The 25,535-nt window shown below is 40.4% G+C and overlaps 1 protein-coding gene across 2 annotated transcripts; it reads left to right on the plus strand.

The window, feature by feature from the left end:
• Positions 1–524: 524 nt before the first annotated feature.
• Positions 525–20,518, plus strand: YBX1 (Y-box binding protein 1). Of its 2 annotated transcripts, XM_063105013.1 has the most exons (8): positions 525–844; positions 1,485–1,548; positions 11,275–11,308; positions 13,951–14,040; positions 14,374–14,676; positions 14,979–15,061; positions 19,095–19,360; positions 20,146–20,518. In XM_063105013.1, exons 1-7 carry the CDS (start codon positions 679–681, stop codon positions 19,327–19,329), a joined length of 975 nt encoding a protein of 324 aa, XP_062961083.1. In that variant the 5' UTR covers positions 525–678; the 3' UTR covers positions 19,330–19,360; positions 20,146–20,518. The 2 variants fall into 2 exon arrangements, with proteins under 2 accessions (XP_062961083.1, XP_062961085.1); XM_063105015.1 differs by lacking the exon at positions 13,951–14,040.
• Positions 20,519–25,535: the final 5,017 nt, after the last annotated feature.

The raw sequence follows: 25,535 nt of genomic DNA on the forward strand, positions 1-25,535 counted from the left end.
TTCCAGAAACCCTCGGCTGTGCAGCGAGTACACGGCTACTAAAGAAACGACGGTACAATCCCCGCGGTAATGGTCTGAGAATTGGAGCAGTGAGGGGAGGGAGGGATTCTCTCCACTACGAGCCAAGGTTTCCTCAGGCCCCTTCCAAGCCCCGGGTCGGCCCGGGTAATCCCAGTCCAGGTATTTGGTTGTGCCTTTTCTTCAGCCAGGACACAACCCTTAACGGGGTACCTCCCGGGTTGCAGCCTCGTGAAAGTCACGTTCTCTCTGCCCGTCCTCTCGGGTACTCTATGGTTCTCCTGGTGACTACTCTAATTCTAGTTCCGGTCTCTATGGCGGCGGCGGCGGAGGCAGGAACGGTTGTAGGTCGGCGATTTAGCCACCTAAGGACCAATGAGAGTGGAGGAGTGATAAAGTATAAGCCAATAGAAGCCAGGGATTGGGGTCAGGTGGTGAGATTGACACGCCTTCTCGCCAGTGAACAACGCCTAGGGCGGGACGATCGTAGGGCTTATCCCGCCTGTCCCGCCATTCTCGCTAGTTCGATCGGTAGCGGGAGCGGAGAGCGGACCCCAGAGAGCCCTGAGCAGCCCCACCGCCGCCGCCGGCCTAGTTACCATCACACCCCGGGAGGAGCCGCAGCTGCCGCAGCCGGCCCCAGTCACCATCACCGCAACCATGAGCAGCGAGGCCGAGACCCAGCAGCCGCCCGCCGCCCCCCCCGCCGCCCCCGCCCTCAGCGCCGCCGACACCAAGCCCGGCACCACGGGCAGCGGCGCAGGGAGCGGTGGCCCGGGCGGCCTCACATCGGCGGCGCCTGCCGGCGGGGACAAGAAGGTCATCGGTGAGGGCCGGACGGGGACGGGGGTGGGCTGGAGAGAAGCCTGGCAGCGGAACCGTTAGCTGAAGCGGGGCGAGCCGGCGGACGCGCGGCCGGCGGGCACCGACTCCGCGGCGCGCGGCCGCCCCTCCCCTTGGCTCTCCCGGCTCGCAGGCGCGCGCGTCGCCTCCCGCGGACCCCGTGCAGCCTTGCGCCCCTCCCCCTGCCACCGCGCGCCACCGGCCGCGTGTGCGACGGGGTGCCCCCGCCGCGTGCTCTCGGGCCCGCACGCCGTTGTTCCCGTCCCCCACCCCCCGCTCCCTTCCGCGTGTACCCTGAGGGCGCGGCGCGCCGCCTACGCAGGCCGGAGTGGGCCAGGGCTGCTTCCCCTTCCCTCACGTGCTCTTCGCCCGCGGCTTGCGCACACGCCCATCTTGGGCCCGCGCCCCGGGCCTGCCTGGGGGCGCCCGGCGGCTTCGAATTCACCCACGTGTGCGGCGAGGGCGCCGTCGAGGTCCCCGCGCGGCCCTGCACACGGGCGCTCGAGAAAAAGGGCTGTCAGGTGGCTGCGGCCCTGACCTGGGAGCGTGCTAGGCACCGGATGCTGAAGCCGGGCTGTTTTAAAAAGGATTATCTGGTAATCGTGAGTTGTTTTGTTTTCCAGCAACGAAGGTTTTGGGAACAGTAAAATGGTTCAATGTAAGAAACGGATATGGTTTCATCAACAGGTGAGCGGCTCGTCTCCATCCCACCTTATGCATGTTTGCTGTTCCGTGTCTGTGCCCTGCAGGGCTTGGGATTGTTTTAAGCGTATGCAGGTACATGGCCGTGTTACGAAGAGCTGTTGCTACTTCTCCTATGTTAGTGTTGAGTTTTGTTTTCCTTGATGGCTGAGGGGATTAGTGGGTCTAGAGATTCTTTGTTTTGCAGCTAAGTATTAATCGAAAGCTAACTTCAAAGGCTTTGTTGTGGTACAGAGCAACTTAAAAGGCAAACGGAGTGAATGAGCCTTACCTTAACAGTTATGGCACACTGGGGAAACTACAGTCCAGTACGTTTTTATCTCTGTCGTGCTTATATAATTTATTGAAATTGATATTTGAGAATGTGTTCTACTGATTCACATACAGTTTATTAACACCTTGTTAGCCTTTTGGAGTACCATGATTTGACATGTCAAGTGTGTATGTATGAGGCTTGTCATTTTTACCATAAGGTTATAGTACCTTTGTTTAACATTTCAAATATACTGTCTTTTTAACACGTCTGATGAATTTGGTTTTAGGACTGCTGTAACCAGAGAGCTGTGTTTATTTGCTCGTAGAGTAAATAATATATCTGAAAGAAAATGGTCCTTTTCCTTCCTCAATTTTTATTTCTCCTACTTCCTTGTCCCAAAATCATACTGGTTAAATCAGTTTTAGTATAGCCCTGGCTGTAGCTTTTTACAGCGGCCTTTGTCCCTGGTAACTTAACATTGTTCTTGGTGTTTGAAGACAAAGCTACAAACTGCATTTTTAGGATTTATCCTCAGAATTGTTTGTAGCGGTGGTGGTGGTAACATGCAGTTGACTCACTGTATTCTCCATGGTCTCCCTCGTGAGCCAGGCATCATTTTCAAGATGGCTGCCAGGGCTAGTAGTGCAGTTACATGAGTGTAGAGCACCGTGTATGCCAATAGCAATCTTGATCATTTAGGTATGATACTTAGCATCATCTTAGCTTTTTTTTTTCTTATGTTCTTACTTTAGAAAGTGTTAAACAGATAGATGTTTAAAAGAACACTTAAAATAGGAGCAATACAGAATGTTTGTGAAATGGACACCAAATGGGCAAAGTCGAGCTTAAAGACACATAATTGATGAAAAACTGTTCATTAATCAACTGTATAGCATTGGGGAAATGCTCAGAGCAAGAGATTGTAAGCATTTGATGGTTTTTCTCCACATTTGCAGTGGTGGGAAAACATTTCGTTCCAAAATCCTTAGGGTTTTCAAACTGTCTTATACACGTTGCCTTCCTGATGGGCCAAAGCTACGTTCTTCATCGGTTTTTTGATAATAATTTACAAGTGAAAAGGGAAGGGAATGTTTTGGTGCTTTTGTATGATCGAATTACTGATTGTTTTTTCACTGATCTCTCTGAATTAGTGGTTTAGTTAGCATTTTCATCTTACTCTGATTCTTCTCTCTGCCTTAACCTAAGCCAGTGCTTTTCAAATTTAAGTGTGCTTAACTTGGAAGGGTGTTAAAAATGGAAATTTTTGAGTTCCTCCTTCAGAGCTTTGTATTCATTAGGTCTGGGTACATTTTTAATAAGAATCCCAGATGATGATAATGGTCTGTGGGCCATAACTTCAAAATCTTTGTTTTTAATCCTTGACCTAGTGTAATGATATGGATATCTCCACTGTAAGTTGCAGCCTTTTGGGTAGATAGATTGTAGTTTTTGTTTGTATTTTTATGTTGTCGATCTGTACGTGTTTAAAATTTTTTAGTGGGTGCCTTGTTTTGGTGCATTTTGTTAAATGGACATAGGTTATGATGTTTTTTGAAGCGGGCAGTTTTTGTAATCCAAGATGAAAGAGTAATTCTTGACTTTTTAGTAAGTATTTATTCAGTGAGATGCAATTCATGGAATATCTCTGTTTTGACTTAGAAAAAACTCAATTGGTCATCCTTCAGGGCAAGTTAAATGTAAATTGGCTTGATGGTCCTTTGGACTATTCTAATCTCAACTGTTTTGTCAAATTAACTGGTTAAAATGTGTTTGTTATGTTTCTAAACTAGTCATTTTATTGATTCTGAGACTTTTAAATAAGATACTGTAAAATCTGACTCCAATTAAATACAGGGGAGGTTTCCCTTAATTAAGGAAAATGTGAGTCTTAAATATAGTTTGGAAGTTAGCAGTTGGTTCTATATGTAGTAGAACAGCCATCAAACTGGGCTGGAGGCACCTGACCTCTCTTAAGGGAAGGGAGACAGACTGACACCTGTGCTGTTTCTGTATAAAGGGGAGGGGTGCAGTGTTTGGGGTGACTGCTGTGACTCTTAATTTCAACCTTGGGATTATGTGGATAATATATTCTAGACTCCTAATATTTTTATAATTATTAAAGTATGAGACTTTTAATGTAAATTTTTTGCCTTTAAAGACATTTTCATTGTCAGTGTTTACTCCAGCTTAAATGATCATCTCTGATGAATAGTTACAGCCTTGTTAGAATAATTTCTTTAAGGATTTTCCCCTAAAGAAAACCGTTGTATAAAAGATGCTAGATAAGGTGAGCATAGAGCTTTTAAAATAATAAAGTTTTTGGCTTTATTTTGTTAGACTATTTAATCTAGAAATTGAGAAGGAAATTTGGAGTTATTTCTTTGTGTGAGGTGCCTGCAAAAGATAAATGGACTATGACTAGGGAGTTCATTAGCTCCCCCCAAATTACTATTTCATTTTATTAGCTATTGAGTATTGGTCCTAGGAACCAAACTCACAGAAGATTACCATGAATCAGCAACAATTTATTTTTCAATGGGACCTGTATCTTTTGTAGTGACTAGAATTAGGAATGTTTTTCTGTTCTCCAGAGAACTTAAGATACCTAAATTAATGATTCTGAAGTTTTGAGATGAGAAAGGAATTTGGAGCAAAGGGAATCAAATAGAGCAGAGGTCACAAACTGGTGACCTACTGGCTAAATCTACCACCAGATGTTTTGTTTGGACAGTACAGTGTCTTAAAAAGAATTGGAATTAAAAAAAAAAAAAAAGAATTGGAATTAATTACTAACATTTAAAATTCAGAAGATGACACCAAAAAATAATCTAGATTGTTGTATTTTTAAGATCTGAACTTTAACTATCTTCGGGGGCCTGAATTCCTGCATAAATAAAAACCGGCAGGCCTGGAGTATCATCACCACCTTTAGATGGGGCACACATTCTCTTTTTACCACAGCCTGTCATACCTAGTTGTCTTAAGTCACTGACTTCTCTTCCTGCATGGCCTCTATATGCATTTGAGTTTATTACCCATGGTCTAGGAAGACGTAATAAACCAAGCCAGGGAAAGGTTTAGCTATCCCTCTTTACACTACTTAGTCATGGCTGTCAGGTTTAGTCTCCCTTTGGGGCACTTCTTTTTATATATGTACTTTCTATGCATATAGTTATGTGCATATAACTACTGGGTGACTTTTTTCACACAATGGTAATAGAAGATGTAACTAACAGGTATTTATACCAGGGTCAATTGTAAACTCTTGAACTAATTCATTTCGTCCTCAAAGCCTTTGAGGTATAGGTACTGTTAGTCTGAGGCACAAAGAAGTAATTTGCCCCATAAGCATAGCTAGGAAATTACCTCTAGTGTCAGGATTTGAATTTAGTTTGCTGACTATAGAGTTTGTGTTCACCAACTGCAGACCCTAGTTATCTTCAATTTGGTTGTTGTCCACATTGTTACAGATAATTACTTAGGGTGATTTTTCTTAGCCATTGAAAGACTTTTTTTATGTGATTTCTAGCATGTCAGTGGAGCTCCTGTATGCTGACTGCTAGTTGCTTGGATCTGAAAAGGTTTTCTACTTTTCACTGTCCATTTCATGAAGTCTGGGATTGCTAAAAATCCAAGTTTAACATATAGGCTATCTTTACAAATTAAGGGACTTGCTTAATACCTAGTACTAGAAGGCTATTAAGAAATTAAAAGAGAGAACATTGGACTTTATCTCAGTTCTGAATCTTTCTGTTTTGTTTTTATATAGCCTGCAGAGTAAGAATGGATATTGCCTTTTTAAAGGTTTTTTTTTTTTTTTAAAGGTGACAGTCTATATGTGATCCAGCAAAGTCTAAAATAATGTGTGGTTCTAAAAAGAAAAAGTTTGGAAAGATGATTGCCAGAAGCCTCTCGGGCTGTTAAAAGTCAGATTAATCTTCATCACAGTAGATCTGTCTCTAAGCCTTGTAAGTCATGGGTAGTCAGTCCATAACATAACTGACTAAATGCAGTGGCACTGGGAAAGGCTTGAATACTTATTGGGGATGTGCTACTAAGGAAGGGATGTGTGGGGGGTTGGTTTCTTCAGAACTGGGACTCAAACAACAGTGACTTGTATGCAGGAGACTTGAGTAATTTATATGCCACTGATCTTAAGCTGGTCAGAAGTCATCCATGTTCACCAAGTCACTGATATGTGACTTGAAGTAGGAATACTCTAAATTAGTCTGTTTCTGATGTATATAACAAAATACTTGGAACTGAGTGATATATAAATAAAATAAAATTTATTGCTTACAGTATAATCTGGTTGGTGGCGACAGTGACTCAGGGGTCTCACACTGCAAGATGGTGGAAGCAGAGAGAAAGACAGACTCTCCTCTTCTTTTAAAGCCCTCGGAACTACACTCCTGACCACCATTTTTAATCCATTCAGTACTGCTTGGTCCTACAATCTAATCACCTCTTCAAGGCTTTACCTTTCAATTACCATAATAGGATTTCCCACCCTCTTAACAGTCATAGTTGGGCTAAGTTTCTAATATATAAAACCTGAGGGACACAATTCAATGAGTTGGGGGGGGGGCATAATTCAATTCACTACACTCTGTCATCACATAGTGGTTTCTCCTCTCTTCCCCCAAACTACAAACCTGTGATCTTAAAACTCCTAGAATAGACAACTAGTGTATTAAGTATATTAACCTTCTGTTTTCCTAGTATAGGGCTGCAGTTGCTGAGTTTACTACCCTCCAATCTCAGCTGGTGGAAGCATCTACAGTTCAGCCTAAGACAGGATGGCAGACAAATGTGGGAAATAGGAGTGTATCTGCTGGATGTGAGAGGTGGTTAATAAAGAACAAGTAAAAAGATAAGTGGAGATTTGTGATCTTAAGGCCATCTTCAGGGCTTGGAAATTGGTGTCTGAATGCTTTAGGTTGTGGAGCATATAGATGCTAAATCCTGGAATTTGTTTCTGTAATTATAGGATTATAAATTTGCTCAGGTGAATTAAGATGTTATAACAGCTTGGTGTGGCAAATTGCAACAAGGTAATAGGTTAGAAGTATTTAGTTATGGATAAACTTACACAGTTCTCCTTTCGTGTTCATGGGGGATTAGTTCCAGGACCTCCCTTGGTTACCAAAATCTGTAGATACTCGAATCCCTCATATAAAAATGGTGAACTACTTAATACTTTAAGTAATACAGTGTAAATGCTATGTAAATAGTTGCTGTACTGTATTGTTTCGGGGATATTGACAAGAAAAAAAAGACTGTACATATTCAGCACAGATGCAATTTTTTTTATCCAAATATTTTTGATCCTCAGTGAGTTGAATCCACAGGTGTGGAACCCACTGATATGCAGGGCCCAATTGTATGTGATGATAGGTCTCATTTAGGCAATACTGTTGCTTGGCAGATGTTTTATAAAATTTTAGCTTAATTTTTATATCTATATACAGCTAGGGTAAACGTAGTTGTTTTAGGGATGGGAGGGCAGTCAGACATGGTGAACATGCCAGAGCAGTCATTGAATTTGGGTGGATTGGGCCATGAAAAGCAAAGGCTGGAATTTACTAAAGCGTTTAGAGCATTAGGTAAACTACTTGTCTTTTGAGTTGTTAGAAAATTTCTTGGGGGGAGGTTATTTTATTTATTTATTTATTTATTTTTTGGTCTCTTTCTGAGTTGCGTACTTTTGAGACTCTTATGGATTTGAATAGACTTAGTGTAATATAGGCATGGTAGTCATTATAGTTTAGCTTTAAAAGCTGGCTAGTGTTTTATGAATAGTAGTCACCATAAATATTAAGAGGATTTAGTTGAGTACCTGCCATGTTCCTACGGTGTGTTAGGTTCTAGTGATAGAAGAAAGAATGAGGCACAGTCTGTCCTCAGTGATTTGTTTGCAGTCCTTTGGGGAGGAGGAGCACAAAAAGTAGGCTGCCCGGTCTGTAACATACTCAGTAAAGCAAAGGCAGAATTATGTCTCTTGGGTCTCAGGATATATACCACAGAAGGCAAGATACAGAGCTGGGGATGCCTCCATTCCCTCCTCTATTATGTTAATAACAACTAAAGGTTAAGAGATATTTAAAAAATTTTTTTCTCTTTTTGGTGGCTGGCCAGTACAGGGATTGAACCCTGGACCTTGGTGTTATCCAAAAACATACTTTTTGATGAGTTCTTTTGGCTGTCTTATTTTGATTATTGCTTTTCCTTCTTGAGTAAGATATCTAGTGGCCATGACATGCTTCCCTCCCCCCAAACCCGCCAATGTTGGTATAGATCAGTGGTCAGTGAACTACCACCGACAGCTTGTTTTTGTATGGCTTGTGAGCTAAGACTTACTCTTACATTTTTTAAAGGGTTGTGGGGGGTGGAATATGGAGCAGATACTGTATGTGACCCACAAAGCCTAAAATATTTACTGTTTGGTCCTATAGAAGTGGTTTGTAGAACCCTAGTCTAATTACATGTAATGACTCCAGAGGAATATGGAAGGATGCTTGTTACTAATTGTCCTCTCCTAAAATTGGAGAAATCATATGCTGTAATCTACCTCTAAAGCCAAAATGTAAAGATTTCAGAACTGGTTCTTTTTGAGATCTCAACATAGTAAAGACCAGGGCCTATGGAGTCAAAGTCCACCACTGTGAGCAAATGACCACTGTATTACAATCCCCTAATTTGTGGATTGGGGGATTAATAATAGTACCTACTACAGGGTTGTGAGGGTTGAATGATATATTTGATTGAAACAATTAGCATAATCTTTGGAACTTAAGCCCTTAACAATGTAAGTTGTGTCTAGTGTAGTTTTTCTCATTTTGCAGGTGAAGAAAAAGATTTAGTGAAGAGGCGATAGTTTTCCAAGTTTATACAGCTGTTAATTGTAGAGTCAAGACTAAAAATCAGTTTTTCTGTTAGTAATGCCTTGAATTTCGGGGTAGTCAGTTAACAAGTTGCAACTAGATTGATTTAATGTGTCCAAACCATAGTATTCTATCTTGGCCGAAGCCACTTTTTTTGAGCTGTTAACTTTCTTCCTGAAATCCAGATTCACTGTGGTCATGATATTCCCTATTATAAGCTAGTTTAGTGTCAACAAAATAAATGAGTACTATGTTGTCTGGCCTGACATTATTAGTGAATGTACGCTGGTTTCTACATACCTATGTACCTACAAAACATCTCCCTAAGCTGTTTTTGAGGGAGCGGACATCACTTTGTATATTGCCATCCTTGTACTATTTTTATGATTGTCCTGACTACATAAGTAGTTTTGGCAAATTTTCTAATATTCCTTTTACAACTCTGAAGTAAATTCACAGGTACTTTCATTTCTTTTTATTGCAGTGTATGTTTTTAATATGTAAATATCTGTTTGCAGCTTTATTAGAAGATATAATGAAGTGGTCATTATCACCACAAATAGGGATTGATAAAGGAATGATATATTAGCTACCCAGATAACGTGAGTAGCATTATCAACAATAATGAAACATCCTTCATGCAAGTTGAGTTTTTATTGAATTTAGTGTGTATGAAAACAGTACAAAAATACTAGATTTAAGACTTGGATGATAATTTTAAAATTTACTTTCATGAAAGTCCAGTAGGATACCAAGTCTTTATGTGTAGTCATCCTACAAGCCTTTCACCCCACCCCCTCATTAATGCAGATAGCACTCTCATCTTAGAAACAACTTTAAATATAGTCTTGTCCCTGTCGAAAAATCACTATTCTAGACTTTGCTTTTCCTACTCTATACTACCAATTCTTTATCGTTTCAAATTCAGTCATGTTGAAAATCAGAACTAATGAGTGATCACTATGATGTTTCTGTGGTGCCGGAACTATGGATAGATGGGCAAAAACAGCCATCAGTTACCTTAGGTATTCCTAATGTCCATCTAGCCTGAAAGGTCAGTTTTCAGTCACTTGCCTTGGGTAGCTTTTGCAGTGTTCCTGTTTCTGTTTCATTTTTTAAGATTTAAAATTATTCTGTTCCCGTAAACTAAAAATGTTTTCATGTTGTGATAATGCAAGCTATAACTTTCAGGTCAGAATTAAAGTTAATTTTGTGTGGATACTTTAGTGCCTGCATTGCTCTGTAGATCAGCGAGAAGCTCAGTCAGTAAGCTAGTCAGTCTTATTCATTGTAACCTTTGTCCCCTTTGTCATTAAACACTAGAGCTACTATGGAGCCTTTTCTCACTCTGACCTACTGACAGAAGAGGGTGAGGCACATCACTAAAGGCCTGGAAATCGTGTTTCTCTTCCCATGGTTCTTCTTGCTCCTAGTATCATCACCTTAATCCCAACTTCCAAGCTAAAAAACTCAAATCAGTCTCTACTTCCCCCTCTCTGCTAACATCTAGTAATCACAAAGTTTTTCCCTTTTTGCCAGGAAAAAAATAACTCATGTATCTTTGTTCACATATGGCCCCTTAGTCTAGGCCTCCATCAGTCCTCACTCAGCAGGGCTGCTAGAGTGCCTTTTATAAGTAAAGTCCTGAAGGAAATATTTGAACCCTATATTTGTTTAGTCAGTTTGACTAAAATAATGATTGTAAGATGGTGTCTGTTTATTAGGAAGTAAAAGCGTGTGTGTGCTGTTAAAAAGTTTTATTTATCTTTGTATCCTTAGTTATCTAGTACAGTGCTTGGCATATGAGTGGTGTGGATAATATTGATGGGTGTCCATGTGTGTACTTGATTGTGGCTGGGGTTTTGTTTTTGTTTTTCGAACAATTTTAGGTTCGAAGCAAACTTAAACTGAAAGTACAGAGATTTCAAGTATTTATTCCCACCCACACCAAATATAAACCCTTCCCCACCATCAACATCCTGAACCAGAGTGATACATTTATTACAACTGGTGAACCAACATTGACCCATCATTATCACTCAAAGTCCATAGTTTACACTAGGGTTCACCTTTATGTTGTATATTATATGGGGATTTTTTTGTGGTCATTTTTATGACCTCTGGAAAGTTGGGCATTGGAAATGATGAAGAGGAAATGACAAAAGTAATTCCTGCTTTTCTTCTGTTAGTAAATGTGCTCTAAAGGTAAGGGTGGGGTGTGCTGAAACATTGTTAATGTTTAATAGGATAAGGAGCTGCTGAATATATGTTGCAAGTTGCTTCTACCCTGTTAATTATGGTTCAGTAGATCACACATTAATTTCTTAGACTTTTTTTTGCTTATCCTTCTACAGGTACTGAGGTTGCAGCATTTGCAACTGCTTAATCTTTAAGCAGAGATCGTTGTGGCTTACTTGTTTTGCTTTTTTCAAATTTCCTGGTAGCTGGTTGGCAGCCAGAAAGTCTCTGGGAAAATGGGGGTAATAAATACACCAATGATCAGTTGTATTCTTAATCTTCAACAACATGTATTTCCTTTTCTGACTTAATCAACTTGGTTCTGTCTTGCAGGAATGACACCAAGGAAGATGTGTTTGTACACCAGGTGAGTGCTTGTGTAGATATTTGCACTTCTGGCTTCAAGATTTGTGAGAAGGGCAGGTGTCTTCTCAATATTGTTCTTTGCAAAAGATTAAGTCCAACCACCAGTTTATTTAGTTCCTACAGGAAGAGTAATAACATGCTTAAGTGTATACATTGAAACATTGTATTGAAGTTCACATGATTAAAATAGGTGTTTCAAAAGGTATTTTGTTAATAGCTATAGCTTTTTTAAATGTTCAACTGCTCAACTCGCACTAAATTTTCATACCTAATTTCAGATGAACAAATGACCTCCATGGATCTAAATTTGAACTAATGATGTTGCTATAAATACACAGAAATTTTGGCAAGAAGTTTTCAGATGCTGTTAGGTCTACCTCTGTGATACGGACAAATTCCAGTAATCATGGGAGAAATAGGACAGAGCTGCAGAACTTAATTTGAAGTGGATGCTAGAAAAGTAGCATAGGTCCTTCTGTTTTTTCTAAAGCACTTTGAATGAATAGGTGGTGCTTTTTCTTTTCTCCTCCCTCCTTATTTTTTTTTTCTTCAAGACATGCTTGTACATTATAAGATTATTGCTAAAGTAAGCTACTGCCGTGTGAATGTTAATATCTCAAATTTAAGTATGTTATAGGCTCCAGAGGACTTATCCTCATAAGCATGAAATAGGTAGGAAAAACACATATTTGTGTATGTATACTTCCATGCTATGCAGGGTTTTTTTTGTTTGTTTGTGTTTGTTTTTATTCCCCCCGCTAAGACTGTTGAAATATTGTCAACTTGTATCGAAATTTATTTAAAGAATTTTGGGGGGGGTTACTGGTCAGGACGGGGATCCAAACCCTTGACCTTGGTGTTGCCACACCATGCTTCAACCAACTGAGCTAACCAGCCAGCCTGTATTTTAAGAACTTTTTGCCGCTTAAACTGTAATCCGGAAATCAAAAGACCAATATTCACACATATGGACATACGATCTTGGATGGCAGCATACTTCTTGGGAAGGGCTGTCATAGGTTGGTGCTCTGTAACTCTCTGAAGTGTCCTATATAGCATTCAGTGACAGTCCAGGGGAAAACCAAATCACTTTCTAATACATCCAAAAACCCCTATCAGATAATCCCAGGGTTAAATACAATTATGGAAACATTTAAATTGTAAATAAATACAGGACTGCTCAGGCACTGTTACTTTAAACAAATGTTTTATAAAATTGGTATTCTTGTTTGGGTAAAGACACCTTTTACCTGTTGCTTTACTTCCCTTCTCCATGTGTAAAAGAATAGTCAGACTTAGGAGTAAGAAAAGCAAAGTTTGTTAGTCTTGCTGCCTGTCAGCAACCCTCAAAGACTGGGGTGGGGTGGGGTGAAGATGTTGACTAAAATAAGAGTTTTCGGGTTTTAATTATACATACTTCTGCTATCCCCTATGACTGCAGGTAATTGAGAGTTGGCTGTATATGAAAGGTATGAAAACTATGACAGTTTAGATGACAGATGAGATCAATTATTTGATTCAACTCACCCAGTTGTACTGACCCACAAGGTGTCACCAATATGCTTTCCTCTTTATTTTGGAAGTGGTTTGAACATGTAGTTGGTTTTGGGCTGCTCAGGTCTTACTGGTGTATCAGAGACTGCAGTTCTGGGCAACTCAGCTTAATTGGCCTTGCTTTGTTGGTTGTCCTGCCTCCACAGGAATGGAAATGCATGAGTGATCCTGTAATGGATACTGCTGTGATGTGAAATGATCATGAGATTTGGAGTCCCAAGACCTGAATTTAGAAAAGTCCTTGCTGTGCCTTTTACTAGCTATGTGACCTTGGGCAAGTCACCTAACTTTTAAAATCCTTTAATATTATCTATATAAAAGGAGTAATAATACCTCATATCATCTGTCAAAATGAAATTGAATAGTTAATATGTGAAAGGACTTGTATTACATTAAAATGTGGGGTGTTATTCTTGCCCTTTTACTTTGCCCTAGCAGTCTGGAGAAGTAGAAGTAACACGTCTCTAATGAAAGATCTATTGTACTCTGGGAGGGTAATAACCAACAGTCCCTTGCAGTTAAAGAGCGGCATAGTTAATACATGTGAATTGCATTTCCATTGAAGTATTATCATTAGGTTGGAAGGGATTTTGGTTGACATTTGTAATTGAGTTTGATATGGTAACAAAGGGACAAAGTTGGTTCGGTCAATTTTGAAGCATGTAAAACCAAACTCGCCTGTCATCTAAACTGGCCCTGTATGGGCCATTAAGACTATTAAGTGCAGTCTTTGGGGGATAGATGGATATCCTCATTTTGTTCAAAGTTACATATAGTGCTTTTGCAAAAAAGCATTTAAAAAAGTTTTTATATATATATTGTTGTGTCTGTCTTGAGTGTTAAATTACTTGTTTCGGTTTTGTAAATAGTGGTAAAATGCCGGGGCCTTGTAAGATTTGGAGTATTTTGGTTAAGGTTGGGGGTAGCATTGGTCCCTGCTTTCCTGAATTTATTGATAGTGGTCTTTATAAAGCAAAAATTAAGAAAAGTGTATATCCAAGCTAAAATAATGTTGACTCTGGTACATTTTAAATGAAAAAGCACGTTATTCTCCCCTGTTAATCTATTTTTGGAATGTGATATTACTAGACTGCCATAAAGAAGAATAACCCCAGGAAGTACCTTCGCAGTGTAGGAGATGGAGAGACTGTGGAGTTTGATGTTGTTGAAGGAGAAAAGGTGAGGATGCTTTTTGTGTAAAGGTTTGACTTCAGTATGGAAATTTTTTGAAGATCTCATCCATTAGGATGGTAGCTGTAATGTGGATGGTTGTGTTCAGGTGATCACATGAACACAGGTTCATCAAGCCTAATGTGCTGACTGCGGTTAGAGGGCAACCTCTTCAGAACAGTGAGGAGCTGATATTTAGTCATTTCTATTTAGCCCTGGCCATGCAGACCTACTCCCCACCCCACCCCCCCTTTTTTTTTCCTTTTGTTTTTGGCTTAATGTGAAAATTTTGAAAGTGTTCTGATTTTCCTTGTCACTATCAATATATAATGGCTTTTGTAGGGTGCGGAGGCAGCAAATGTTACAGGCCCTGGTGGAGTTCCAGTTCAAGGCAGTAAATACGCAGCAGACCGTAACCATTATAGACGCTATCCACGTCGTAGGGGTCCTCCACGCAATTACCAGCAGAATTACCAGAATAGTGAGAGTGGGGAAAAGAATGAGGGATCGGAGAGCGCTCCCGAAGGCCAGGCCCAACAACGCCGGCCCTACCGCAGGCGAAGGTTCCCACCTTACTACATGCGGAGACCCTATGGGCGTCGACCACAGTATTCCAACCCACCTGTGCAGGGAGAAGTCATGGAGGTAAGTTTTACCAAAGAGAAAAAGGATTAAAATTAACAATGGCATATGATAACATTCAGTAGGACAGTATTTTAATCATTTCTTGGAGTTTTTCTCCTACACTGGAGCTATTAATCATGGGAGTCACCTTTGGTTCCTAATAAAAGCCGAAAGGATTATTTGTAGTATCATCACAATTACTAGAAAATTTGGTTTTGGGGTGTTTTTTTTTTTTTTTTAATTCTTGTAGACTTTGGATTTGTGTGGTTGGATTTTCACTCTGAAGTTACTGATCAGTAGGCTTGATTTTTATGTTTTTTCAGGGTGCTGACAACCAGGGTGCAGGAGAACAAGGTAGACCAGTGAGACAGAATATGTATCGAGGTTATAGACCACGATTCCGCAGGTATGGTCCATGTAACCTGTTTCTGTTAAAAATCCTTCAAGTGTACATTAGGACTCAGCAGTAGCATGCTCCCCTACAGCCTTGAGTCATTTATTTGTTAACACTTCACATTCTCTTTCATCACATGCCTAGGAGGTGAATCTAAAGTCAGCTACCTTTGAGAATGTATTCTTTGCATTTTTGCTTGTATAAATGAGATCTCTCTTTTTTTTTAATGAGGGTATGGAATTTCAAGTTTTCTGTCCTTGAACAGGTAAGAGAATAATTTAAACCACATTATATCTTTTAGGCCTGCTTCCTTTATCAACTTAGGTATGTAATGTGTTTTTTTGTTTTTTGTTTCGGTTTTTTTTGTTGTTGTTATCCCAAAGTTGCTAAATGAAATCACTTTAAATGTCAATTAAGAATTTACATTTTGGGAAAAGGAAACCTAGTCCCAGACTAGCATTAAACACCCAGTCTACCTACTGGAGTATTATAGAATCCTATTAAAAAGATGTTTAATTATTAAGGCAATTAATAGAGTAATTGAGGATAAGATCCATGAGCCAAGAACATTTTAGTACATGCTGTGGTACATTTTGAGGCAACATTCCTAGTCCTATAGTGGTAGGATAGGATGGTGTAAGTTATTTCATTAAGGGTCTTTATATCAAAGCATTGAGTCTCCAGGCGTGATCCCTAAAGCTGACAAGTAGCCCTCAAGAAATAAACTAATACTAATAGAGTAAAACTAGTAACTCTTCCTAACTGATGATCACTTACATAGCATCCTTTAAATGCTCAAATGAGTTTTAAGAAACAAAGCTTTTTACTATAGAAGTACCCAAAGTCCTCAAAATATATTGTGACTCTACAAGAGAGATTTCTATGTATAGGTTTTGTATACTTTTTGAAGTTAGAGCACCCACTGAAGCTTTGGGAACTAGGGAACCTAGTTGAGGTTAATACTACATATACATCAGTATATGTACATTGAGAGTTTTTCAATAGCAGCCTTTGCCTCTGATGTACTTTTTCTTACTTGTGTTGATGTATGTCCTGTCCTGACTTTTTTAACTAATTAAAAAGACCTGGAGTCCTAGTTGGTTCACTAAAACTGTGAAGATTTTTAATTTAATTCACTACCAGGAGATTTTGTTAGCCATGTGCTGGATGTTAGAGATAGATGGGTTCTTCCTGTCCAGTGGGGAAGATTATTTTTGGTGCTGACGGATAGTTGGTTTTGTTGATCTTGAACTGAACTGTGGCTCAAACTATTTTAAATCTAAATGTAGGTTATTGATGAAATTTAGCAAAAAGTGCCACAATATCATTTTTTAAAGGAGATCTAAAATGGACTCTCTTGGCAGTCTATCCATTAAGTCCTTGGATGCCAATGGCAGAATCTTTGGTTTATGTTTTTGTTACACTGTAGAGCTGCTTAAATTTTCTGCCAAATTTCAGTGGTGCCCTTAAAAATAGCACTAATTTTTTTGGTATTGTGTACTTCAGTTTTACTGTTGATAAATTATATTGTTTGTCTATATATTGATAAGTCTGAGGTTATTTGGTTGTTTTCTAGAAAGGTAGAGTTATAGGGCCTTACCTACTTCAGTACAAAGGCGACAATAGGTGACAGTGCCAGATATCCACTATGATAACACATAATTGCTTTAAAGTTTGCAGTGAAGTTATCAGTGAATTCAGGGCTTTGCAAAGTCGCAAGGAATCCTTTGTTCAAATGAGCAGCAAATGAAACATGCTGCCCCTTGTGCTTGGAGCGGTGGGGTGAAATCCTGATTGCTGCAGGTTCAAGAGCAAATTGAAGGGGCAATTTTAAGACAGAGTATAGCAGGCCTTTTGCACAAAAGGAGACAGATAGGTGGTAGTAAAGGGAAAATGGATCAAAGAGGATTTTTGTGTACGAGAATAAGAACAATAACATTTATAGGCTAAAAAATGCAATAGAAGAGGACAGTTGATGGCAGGAAAGGGACCACTGGAATTATCTTTATTCTTCAGATAGGGTAGAATTTTGTGCACAAGTAGAGGTATTGGCCTTTTGCTATGAACGTGGATACTTTCATTTGTAAGAATCCAGAGTATATTGGGCACAGATGTGTTATTGGGAACCTGTGGAAGTCTTTGGCTGCTCAGTGAATCCAAAGTAACAGATAAAAGAGAAGGTTTGGGACAAAGATGTACAATTATCTCTAGAAGAGAAATGGACAAGGGAAATTTATAAGTCATAGAATAGTGATCACAAATTTAAAGTGAGTCCACCCAGCATGGTTGTATTTTTCCAGCCATTTGAGCAACAGGCTCATGTTGGACAGATAGTTGGATTTATCTGGCATTGATTTATCCAAAGACACTGGGATAGGGATTGGTTATATGATTAATGATGGACTTTACACTTGGATGAAGAGGGGGGACAAAAATAAAGGGGGGGAGAGAGTGATAGGTGATTGGATCTCTGGGTTATAGGTTTTAGTGGAAATTAAGAATGGGAGAACTAGAAGGAATAAAATGGAATGTACAGAGGTAAATATGAATTAGAGCTTACAATGACCAATAGGTTTAAAAGGCCTAATGTTAGTCTCTAGGGTGCTGTGTGTATGGATGGAGAAAAGGCCAAGAATAATCACTGATTTTCTGACATTTTCTAATGACCAGCAAAAACAAAAAAAAATCCGTGTGTGTGTGTGATTAAAAATCCTGATTGTTTTTAATTTCAGGCCATTGAAAATAATATGTTGCTGGGATGTACCACTTTATGTTTTAAGGAGTATACAACTCAATGGCTTTAGTATATTCACAGAGTTGTGTAACCACACCACTAATTCCAGAATGTTTTCCTTGCCCCAATAAAACTCTGTACCCGTTAGTGGTTGCTCCCTGTTCCCTTCTACCCCAGCCCCTGGTCACCACTAATCAACTTTCTGTCTCTGTAGATTTACTTACTCAGGGCATTTCATATCAATAGAATTATACGGTATGTGGCTTTTTGTGTCCACCTTCTTTCACTTAGCACACAATACTTTTCAGTGTTTTTCATTTAGCAACATATGTCAATACTTGGTTCCTTTTTATGGCCAAAAACATACTACGTTTTGTTTATTCCACAGTTGATGGACATTTGGGTTGGCTGTTGTGAATATCAATAATTCATGTATGTGTACAAATTTTTGTGGATAATCTCTTGAAAATGGTTTGGTCGTATGGTAACTCTGTCTTTAACCTTTGGAGGAGCTGCCAAACTGCCAAAGCAGCTACACCATTTAACATACCCACCAGTAATATATGGGGGTTACAGTTTTTTCACATCCCACCAACACTGGTTATTTTTATATAGCCATCCTAGTGGGAGTGAAGTGGTATCTTACTGAGGTTTTCATTAGTGTTACCCTGATTACAAATGGTTACTTCATACCTGTATTTCTATGAAGAGAGCATCTTTTTTTTGGTTTTGATTTCATGCCTTTTTAACAAGTGTTCATCTGTTTGTAAAGGTTAGTAGCACTTGTTTGGTTTTGGGGGGGGGGTTGTTTGTTTTTTATTTTAGCAGCCGGCCTGTATGTGGATCGAGCCCTGGACCTTGGTGTTATCAGCACCACACTCTAACCAACTGAGAGCTAACTGGCCAGCCCTAGTATCACTTGTTTTTAAACCTGGTTACCAACCATAAAGCACATTTTAAAATCTTTTTAAATAACTTCAAAGTGTTGATGGTATTGTGCCACTATTAGCTATTTCATGATTAATTTTGTAATAGATTATGCTGTGGGCAAAAGTTTGCTAGTCAGTTAAAACCAGTTTTAAATATTCATCTTCCAATTTACATTTATGTCTCCTTGTACGGAATCATTACACTCAGTTTGTGAAACATGAACTAAGTTTGCTTTTTTGGTTTTTGCTAAATTGCCTGTAGACCACTTGATGAAGAAAATGGCCAGTTATGTCAGTTTAGTTGAGTTAATCAGAAATAACACTGGTCGGTGAGTTGAAGAAAGGTTTTATTATTTTTAAGTTTGCACTCTGTTCATCCTAGGGGACCTCCTCGCCAAAGACAGCCTAGAGAGGATGGCAATGAAGAGGATAAGGAAAATCAAGGAGATGAGACCCAAGGTCAGCAGCCACCTCAACGTCGGTACCGCCGCAACTTCAATTACCGACGCAGACGCCCAGAAAACCCTAAACCACAAGATGGCAAAGAGACAAAAGCAGCCGATCCACCAGCTGAGAATTCGTCCGCTCCCGAGGCTGAGCAGGGCGGGGCTGAGTAAATGCCGGCTTAACATCTCTACCATCATCCGGGTAAGTAAATCTAGATAGTGTGGCAATCAGTGAGTATTGTCCATGTCATGTTCTGAACTAATGCAAGGCAGGGTGCGGGGAACTCAGCTCACGTAGATAAGGGTAAGCCATTTTGTTTACAGTGTCTTCCACTCTGATCTTTAATTGTTGAGTATTAGAGTCATATATGGCCCCTCAGCCAGTTCTCAGTTTTGACAGCTGGAGATCTGTCTTCTCATTGTATATTTTGAATATTAGAGCCTTTTGTTAATTTTCTGAATGTTGTGATTGTACCAGTAGGCCGAGGAAAGTCTTCCTAACCTTATGATGAGAGAGAGGTAAATCAATTACGTTGTGTTATTTGTGCTTCATTTTCAAAAAGAAGTGGGATGGCTACTGGAATAACCCAAATAATGTAACTTGTTGGCCCACTTGGTTTTGTTACCCTTAAATTCCAAAATTAAGGAATTCCTTTACATTCAGCTTTTTACTTGATACTGCGAGACATGTGTCTCTTTGGCTCTGGAATTACCTCTTGTTTTCAGCCAGTGGTACTTCGGTGTTTTTTTCCATCTCCACTGTTTTCTGGATAGCAAAAGGCCATCCATCCAGAACCCACAACTTACTGTTTTTGTCACACAGCAATTCCATCCTCTTGTAAATCACTGTCTAAGGTTAGACCAATGTAAGATTTGTTAATGTATTCCTATACATAACTAACGTGATCTGGAGCATTTGGTGTACAGTACATGAATACTGAAATGAATTTGGACATGGTAATTTTCAGTTTCTTTTCTTCTTTACAGTTTAGTCATCCAACAAGAAGAAATGAATATGAAATTCCAGCAATAAGAAATGAACAAAAGATTGGAGCTGAAGACCTTAAGTGCTTGCTTTTTGCCTGTTGACCAGATAACTAGAACTATCTGCATTATCTATGCAGCATGGGGTTTTTATTATTTTTACCTAAAAACGTCTCTTTTTGGTAATGACAAACGTGTTTTTTAAAAAAGCCTGGTTTTTCTCAATATACCTTTAAAGGTTTTTAAATTGTTTCATATCTGGTCAAGTTGAGATTTTTAAGAACTTCATTTTTAATTTGTAATAAAAGTTTACAACTTGATTTTTTCAAAAAAGTCTACAAACTGCAAGCACCTGTTAATAAAGGTCTTAAATAATTGTCTTTGTGTATATTTCTATCTAGTTTTGTTTTAGTTTATAAGTCCTTAGCTGTTTATAGGATCCTTAGGTTGAACCTGTCTGTAAGTAGACAACACTCACTGGTAATTCTCTCTCGGGGGAAAATTGAAGTCCCAACCCCCAATCTTTTTTTTTTAAAACTTACATTGACCTGATGGAGAGGGTTTTTTTTTATTATGCACAAAATGTTTTATATGGTTGATCTCACACTGGCTTCAGAGAGTTGTGTTTGGGTTTTCTGTACTCATGATTGCTCAATTGTTGCTGTTGGTTTGTTTTATTTCATAATCAGTGGGTGCTTTCGTATGTTTTTAATTCTCTCTCTGGCAATCTTTCCTGGATTCTTTACTTTGCATAATTATACCTGCAATGGAATGAGCATCCTAAAGTCACCAAGATCAGTCCTACTCTAACATCACATGACCTTCTAATTCTGCTAGCTAACAAAAATCGTCCAAGGCTAGCCACAACAGATCCTGATGAATCATAAGATGCCGTATCCTATGCACAGGGGATGTTTTTGACACGTAAAACTTCTAGGAGCTTACGTCGCCAGGATAAAATAAAGATCCTTCTTCCTGGGCAAGCCAGACTCCAGTGTGGCAGCCATGGGACCAGTGAGTGCTTGCAGCTAAAATCTGTGATTCTTTATTGAGTGACATGCCTAAGTTCGTACAAAAAATTAGAAAATACGTACTCTGAAAATCTGCCCCTTTTTCATTTAAGGATTAGCTCATCTGTAAGGAAAACTATAGCAATGGAAACCCCATAGTGTAAATTTTGTGTGGGTTCCTCTTTCTGTGAGACAGTGGTAAAGGGGAAGAAGGCATACTCTAGCACAGACTAATGGCATTCTAATCCCTGCTCCACTTAGTTCTGTCACCTTGAGAGCATTATTTCAACCTCTCGAGTTGTAGGATTCCTGGCACAGAGTCTGGTGTGCTCACTAAACATCGGTTTAGTTCTTTATGTAGGAGAGAGAGTAACAAATAATGCACTGTCTGGGGGAAGGCTGCTTAGGAACATGGGAGTCAGTGAAATTGTAATGCAGTCTCGACACCTTGTAACCTAACACTGGTTGGGCTGGTTTTTTTCCTGCTGTCATAAGATGTTCTTTGGCTTACTTTGTGAAATAATCAGTTGATAGTTACTGCTAAGAACTCATTCGATCATCCTGGCCAGCCTTCAGGGCCTAGGGGAAACATACAGTCAGGGCGGGGGTGGCAGGGATGGAGAAGACTACAGTGGCACTACCCCTTTCCAGAATATGCTCAGGGTTCACAGATCCATCACATCTAGGGGACTGGTGACTGCAATGGGAAAATAGTAAGGTTGGATACGAGTAGTCAACTCTTTCTAAAATCCTCTTCTAAATTTGGGACCAACTCTTTTAAGATAAAACCTGATAAGAACTTTTGAGAGACTTGAAAAGTATTCCATACTGCAGAAATGTGTTAGGGTTAGCCCATTCCTTACTGGTGATTTTCGAAAGTACCCACCCAGTGTTTGCAAGAGCATAATAAAACATATCACTGCTGGGGATATGTAAAATGTTATTTATGATTGCATATGTTAGGATATATATCCTGGAAATGGGAAGGCCAACAACACCAACAGCAATTAAATATTCTGTGCTGTTAGAACTGTGTGTGTGGGACAGACTTGCCAGTGTTGTAAGTGCAACTACATGCACACGGGGGCACTTCAAAAAGTTTATGGAGAAATTTGTATCACCTTTCAATTCTATTTTGCCACGAGCTTTTTGAAGACCCTTCATATACTAAAAATGAAAAAATATGTACTGAAAATCTGCTCGTTTTTCATTTAAGAGTTAGCACACCTGTAGGAGAACAAGTGTACATGTGTGTGTGGTGTTCTGTTTCCCAGCACTCTGAATGCTTTTATTCAGGGATTTTTGTAACGATTAAAGAGCCTGTGAGTCTATAAGGTAACCCAGAAAACAGCCAATATGCAGGTTTAGACCTAGTCTGCCAATCAGATACATGAGACTGGAGACAACACTATGTGCTAGGTGCCAGATCACATTGGGCCGTCCTCTTTAAAATGAGGAACAAAGTGAGGATGTTTGCTGTCTTGGTTTCTATTGAATGTGCTGGACAGCCGCCTGGGTAGTGCATTAGGAAAATACGTAAGGATTGGCAGAGAAACAAATTTTCATTATGTGTAGATAATGTGTTAGCTGCACAAAACCCAAGAGTACTTGCAGTCAAGTTAGAATTTATAATCGTTTTCTCTGTGTAGTAATGGCTAGAAAATATATATACACACAAATATTTCACAGCAGTATCAGGAAATGTATTTAGCAATGTCTAACAGCATTTTCATGATCTTTATTTAAAGGCAAAGCATGGAGTTTTTCATGTTCATGATGTTAAGACAATATGTCAGTTCGTCCATTGATTCAATGTATTTCGGTTAAAAAAAAATTAGAAAAAGTTTGGTGGAGTTTGGAAAGCAAATGGGCCTTGAAGGAATGTGTTGGAGGTTTAAAGAGAGAAATACTTAAAGTAGTTGTCCTGGAGAATGGGGAAACAAATACACTAGGGAAATACAGTAGGATTGCCTCCAGGTGGAGGTTTCGGTTTTAATTGCCAGGCAAATACAACAGAGGAAGGAAAGAGCAAAGATACTGAAAATGAATGCAAGGGTATAGTTGACACAACCTTCCCAGCATCCACTCCCCCAATCCCCAGGTATAGGGTTGGATACTGAATGACCAGAGGCGTTCTCTGGTGACTAGAATTGATTGGCTCAGGGTTGGCAAGTGTTCCAAGTTGGTTTGGTGGAGTAGAAGTACTTACTTAGGGATCTGGAAGGGTATGAGGGGGTGGTCCTAGGTTGGGACGAGGTGTGGTGCAGTTAGTAGCCATGTGAGTGGGAGGAGGCAGAGGCAAGATGAAATGAAAAAGGCCACAGCGTTCAGTGATCTGTGGGTGCCGAAATTGCTACTAGTGATGTTAGAAGTAGTGGGTGTGGAGAGGACAATGACAGTGACCTAGGAATTAAAGTCTTCAAGAAATGCTTTTGGGTAATGAATTTAGACTGAAGGCATGGGCTGCAAAGAAGTTGTAGTTCTTGAGGGCTTAGGAGGGAGAAAAAAATGGTTTCAAAGTGGCAACGATGTACAGAGAGGAAACTGCCCACCCACAGGCATTTGGGGTATGGGAGGGAAAAAAAAAAACAGCCGTGACTAAAAGGGCTGCGAATAAAGTAGTGTCCTGGGGGTGAGTCTGCTTAGAGATAAGTAAGAAAATGAATGACCACGCCCTCTCCTCCCTGCAACCAGCCCAGCAGCGACCACTGAGACCCTCCCTGCAAGAAGCACCCTGAGCTCTCCTGATCCAAGGTGGTGGGGGGCCTTGGCTATGCCCACCCCCCACATCCACAACCAGCCTAGTGACAGCTACCAAGCTACTGCAAGAAATTCCCTGGGCTCCTGAGCCACGGCAGTGGAGGGCAAGGGCTTCAGCCACACACCCCTGACATCTGCACCCAGCCCAGCAATGTCCAAGCCACTGCTGGAAGCCCCCTGGTCTCCCCTGCAGGAATGAGGGGGTGTCTCAGGCAACAATCCCACCCCTCTTCTTTCCTCCTCCTCCCACCCTATTTCCTTCCCCCTTCCACTCTCCCCTCTCCCCGCCAACTGCTCTACTACAGCATCGTAGAATGTTTAAAAAAAAAAAAAAAAAAAGTGAATGCGAACATCCAGGCTGGTGACTGAATTCCAGAGGGTGCGGTGGAGGGTCTGAGACGGAGCTATATTGGGTCATATTAGGAGACGGAGATTGCTAATGAGAAATAATAGGGAGTTGACAGCTGACTTGGGGAAGCTTGGGCATCCGATAGAAACTGAGGTACACAAAAAAGTGGAATGCCTGCAGTTGGGTCCTGAGGTTCTGGTGGAAGGATTTGTCTCACATTTCAGTGGTGCAGCTGGGCTGTGGTTGGGGAAGAAGCAGTCTTACTAGGAACTCTGCCTCTCCCTTAAATCCTGCTCTGAGGTGCCCCAGGCAGAGAAGGGCCTGCTTACATCCCTTCAATCTGGCTCCAGTTTATGAAGGTCATGAATGTTACTGAACAAGTAGACTGGACTGTGCCCTATTTATCCTGGTGGTGTGTTAGCACCTTGCACAGTCTGCTTTCCAGCAGCTGTACAGCCCTCCTGCACTTTCATTCTGTTTGGGCCAAGGAGTTAGTGATAGGAGAGTGATTTTTATTTTAGAAAGACTACTCTGGGGCAAAAAGGTTCTATCAGAAAACATTTGGACATTGTTGTAGAAGTCCAGATAAATGATGAGACCTGAGCCAGAAATACAGCAATAAGAACAATGGGGTCAGATTAGAGGTGTTTTTAGAGATAGTGTTGACAGATTTAGGCAACCAGCTGAATTTAGGGATGAAGAAGGAAGAGTCCAGCATGACTGCAGAATTTTGATGCAGATGGTGTCAGTTGCTGGGATAGAGAATGCACAAAGAGGAGAGAGGTCTATTCAGTTTTAGGCATGTGGAGTTTGAGGTGCCTGTGGGGCACCATGGGAGTGTGTTGGAGGCAGGTTTGGGAAGTGTGAGGTATAAGTGGAAGGTGAGTGTTTGACACTTAGGTGGCTATTGGAAGCCACAGCCATGGATGAAATCACTCCAGGAGCATTTGTGGATAGATGAGGGTGGGGACCCAGACTTTTGGAACAAGGCCAAGGACCTACAAGTGATGGCCAGAAGAAAAATGTGGCAAATCCAATCCAGAAAGGGGACATCACATAATCCTGCAGCAAGTGGAGAGGTGAATCGGGTTGCTATGGTGGGTCTGCTCTTCCCACAGCCTTCCCCATCTCAGTAACAGCTGGTGCATCCTGACAGGCCCAAGCCCAAACCCTCAGCATTATCCCTGACTTCCCATTCCCTCACACTCTAGCCATTGAGTCTGCAACTGCTGTTGACTCTGACTTGAAGACATCCAGCATCTAACCGCTTCTCA

The sequence above is a fragment of the Cynocephalus volans genome, chromosome 8, assembly GCF_027409185.1.
Source record: "Cynocephalus volans isolate mCynVol1 chromosome 8, mCynVol1.pri, whole genome shotgun sequence".
NCBI lineage: Eukaryota > Metazoa > Chordata > Mammalia > Dermoptera > Cynocephalidae > Cynocephalus > Cynocephalus volans.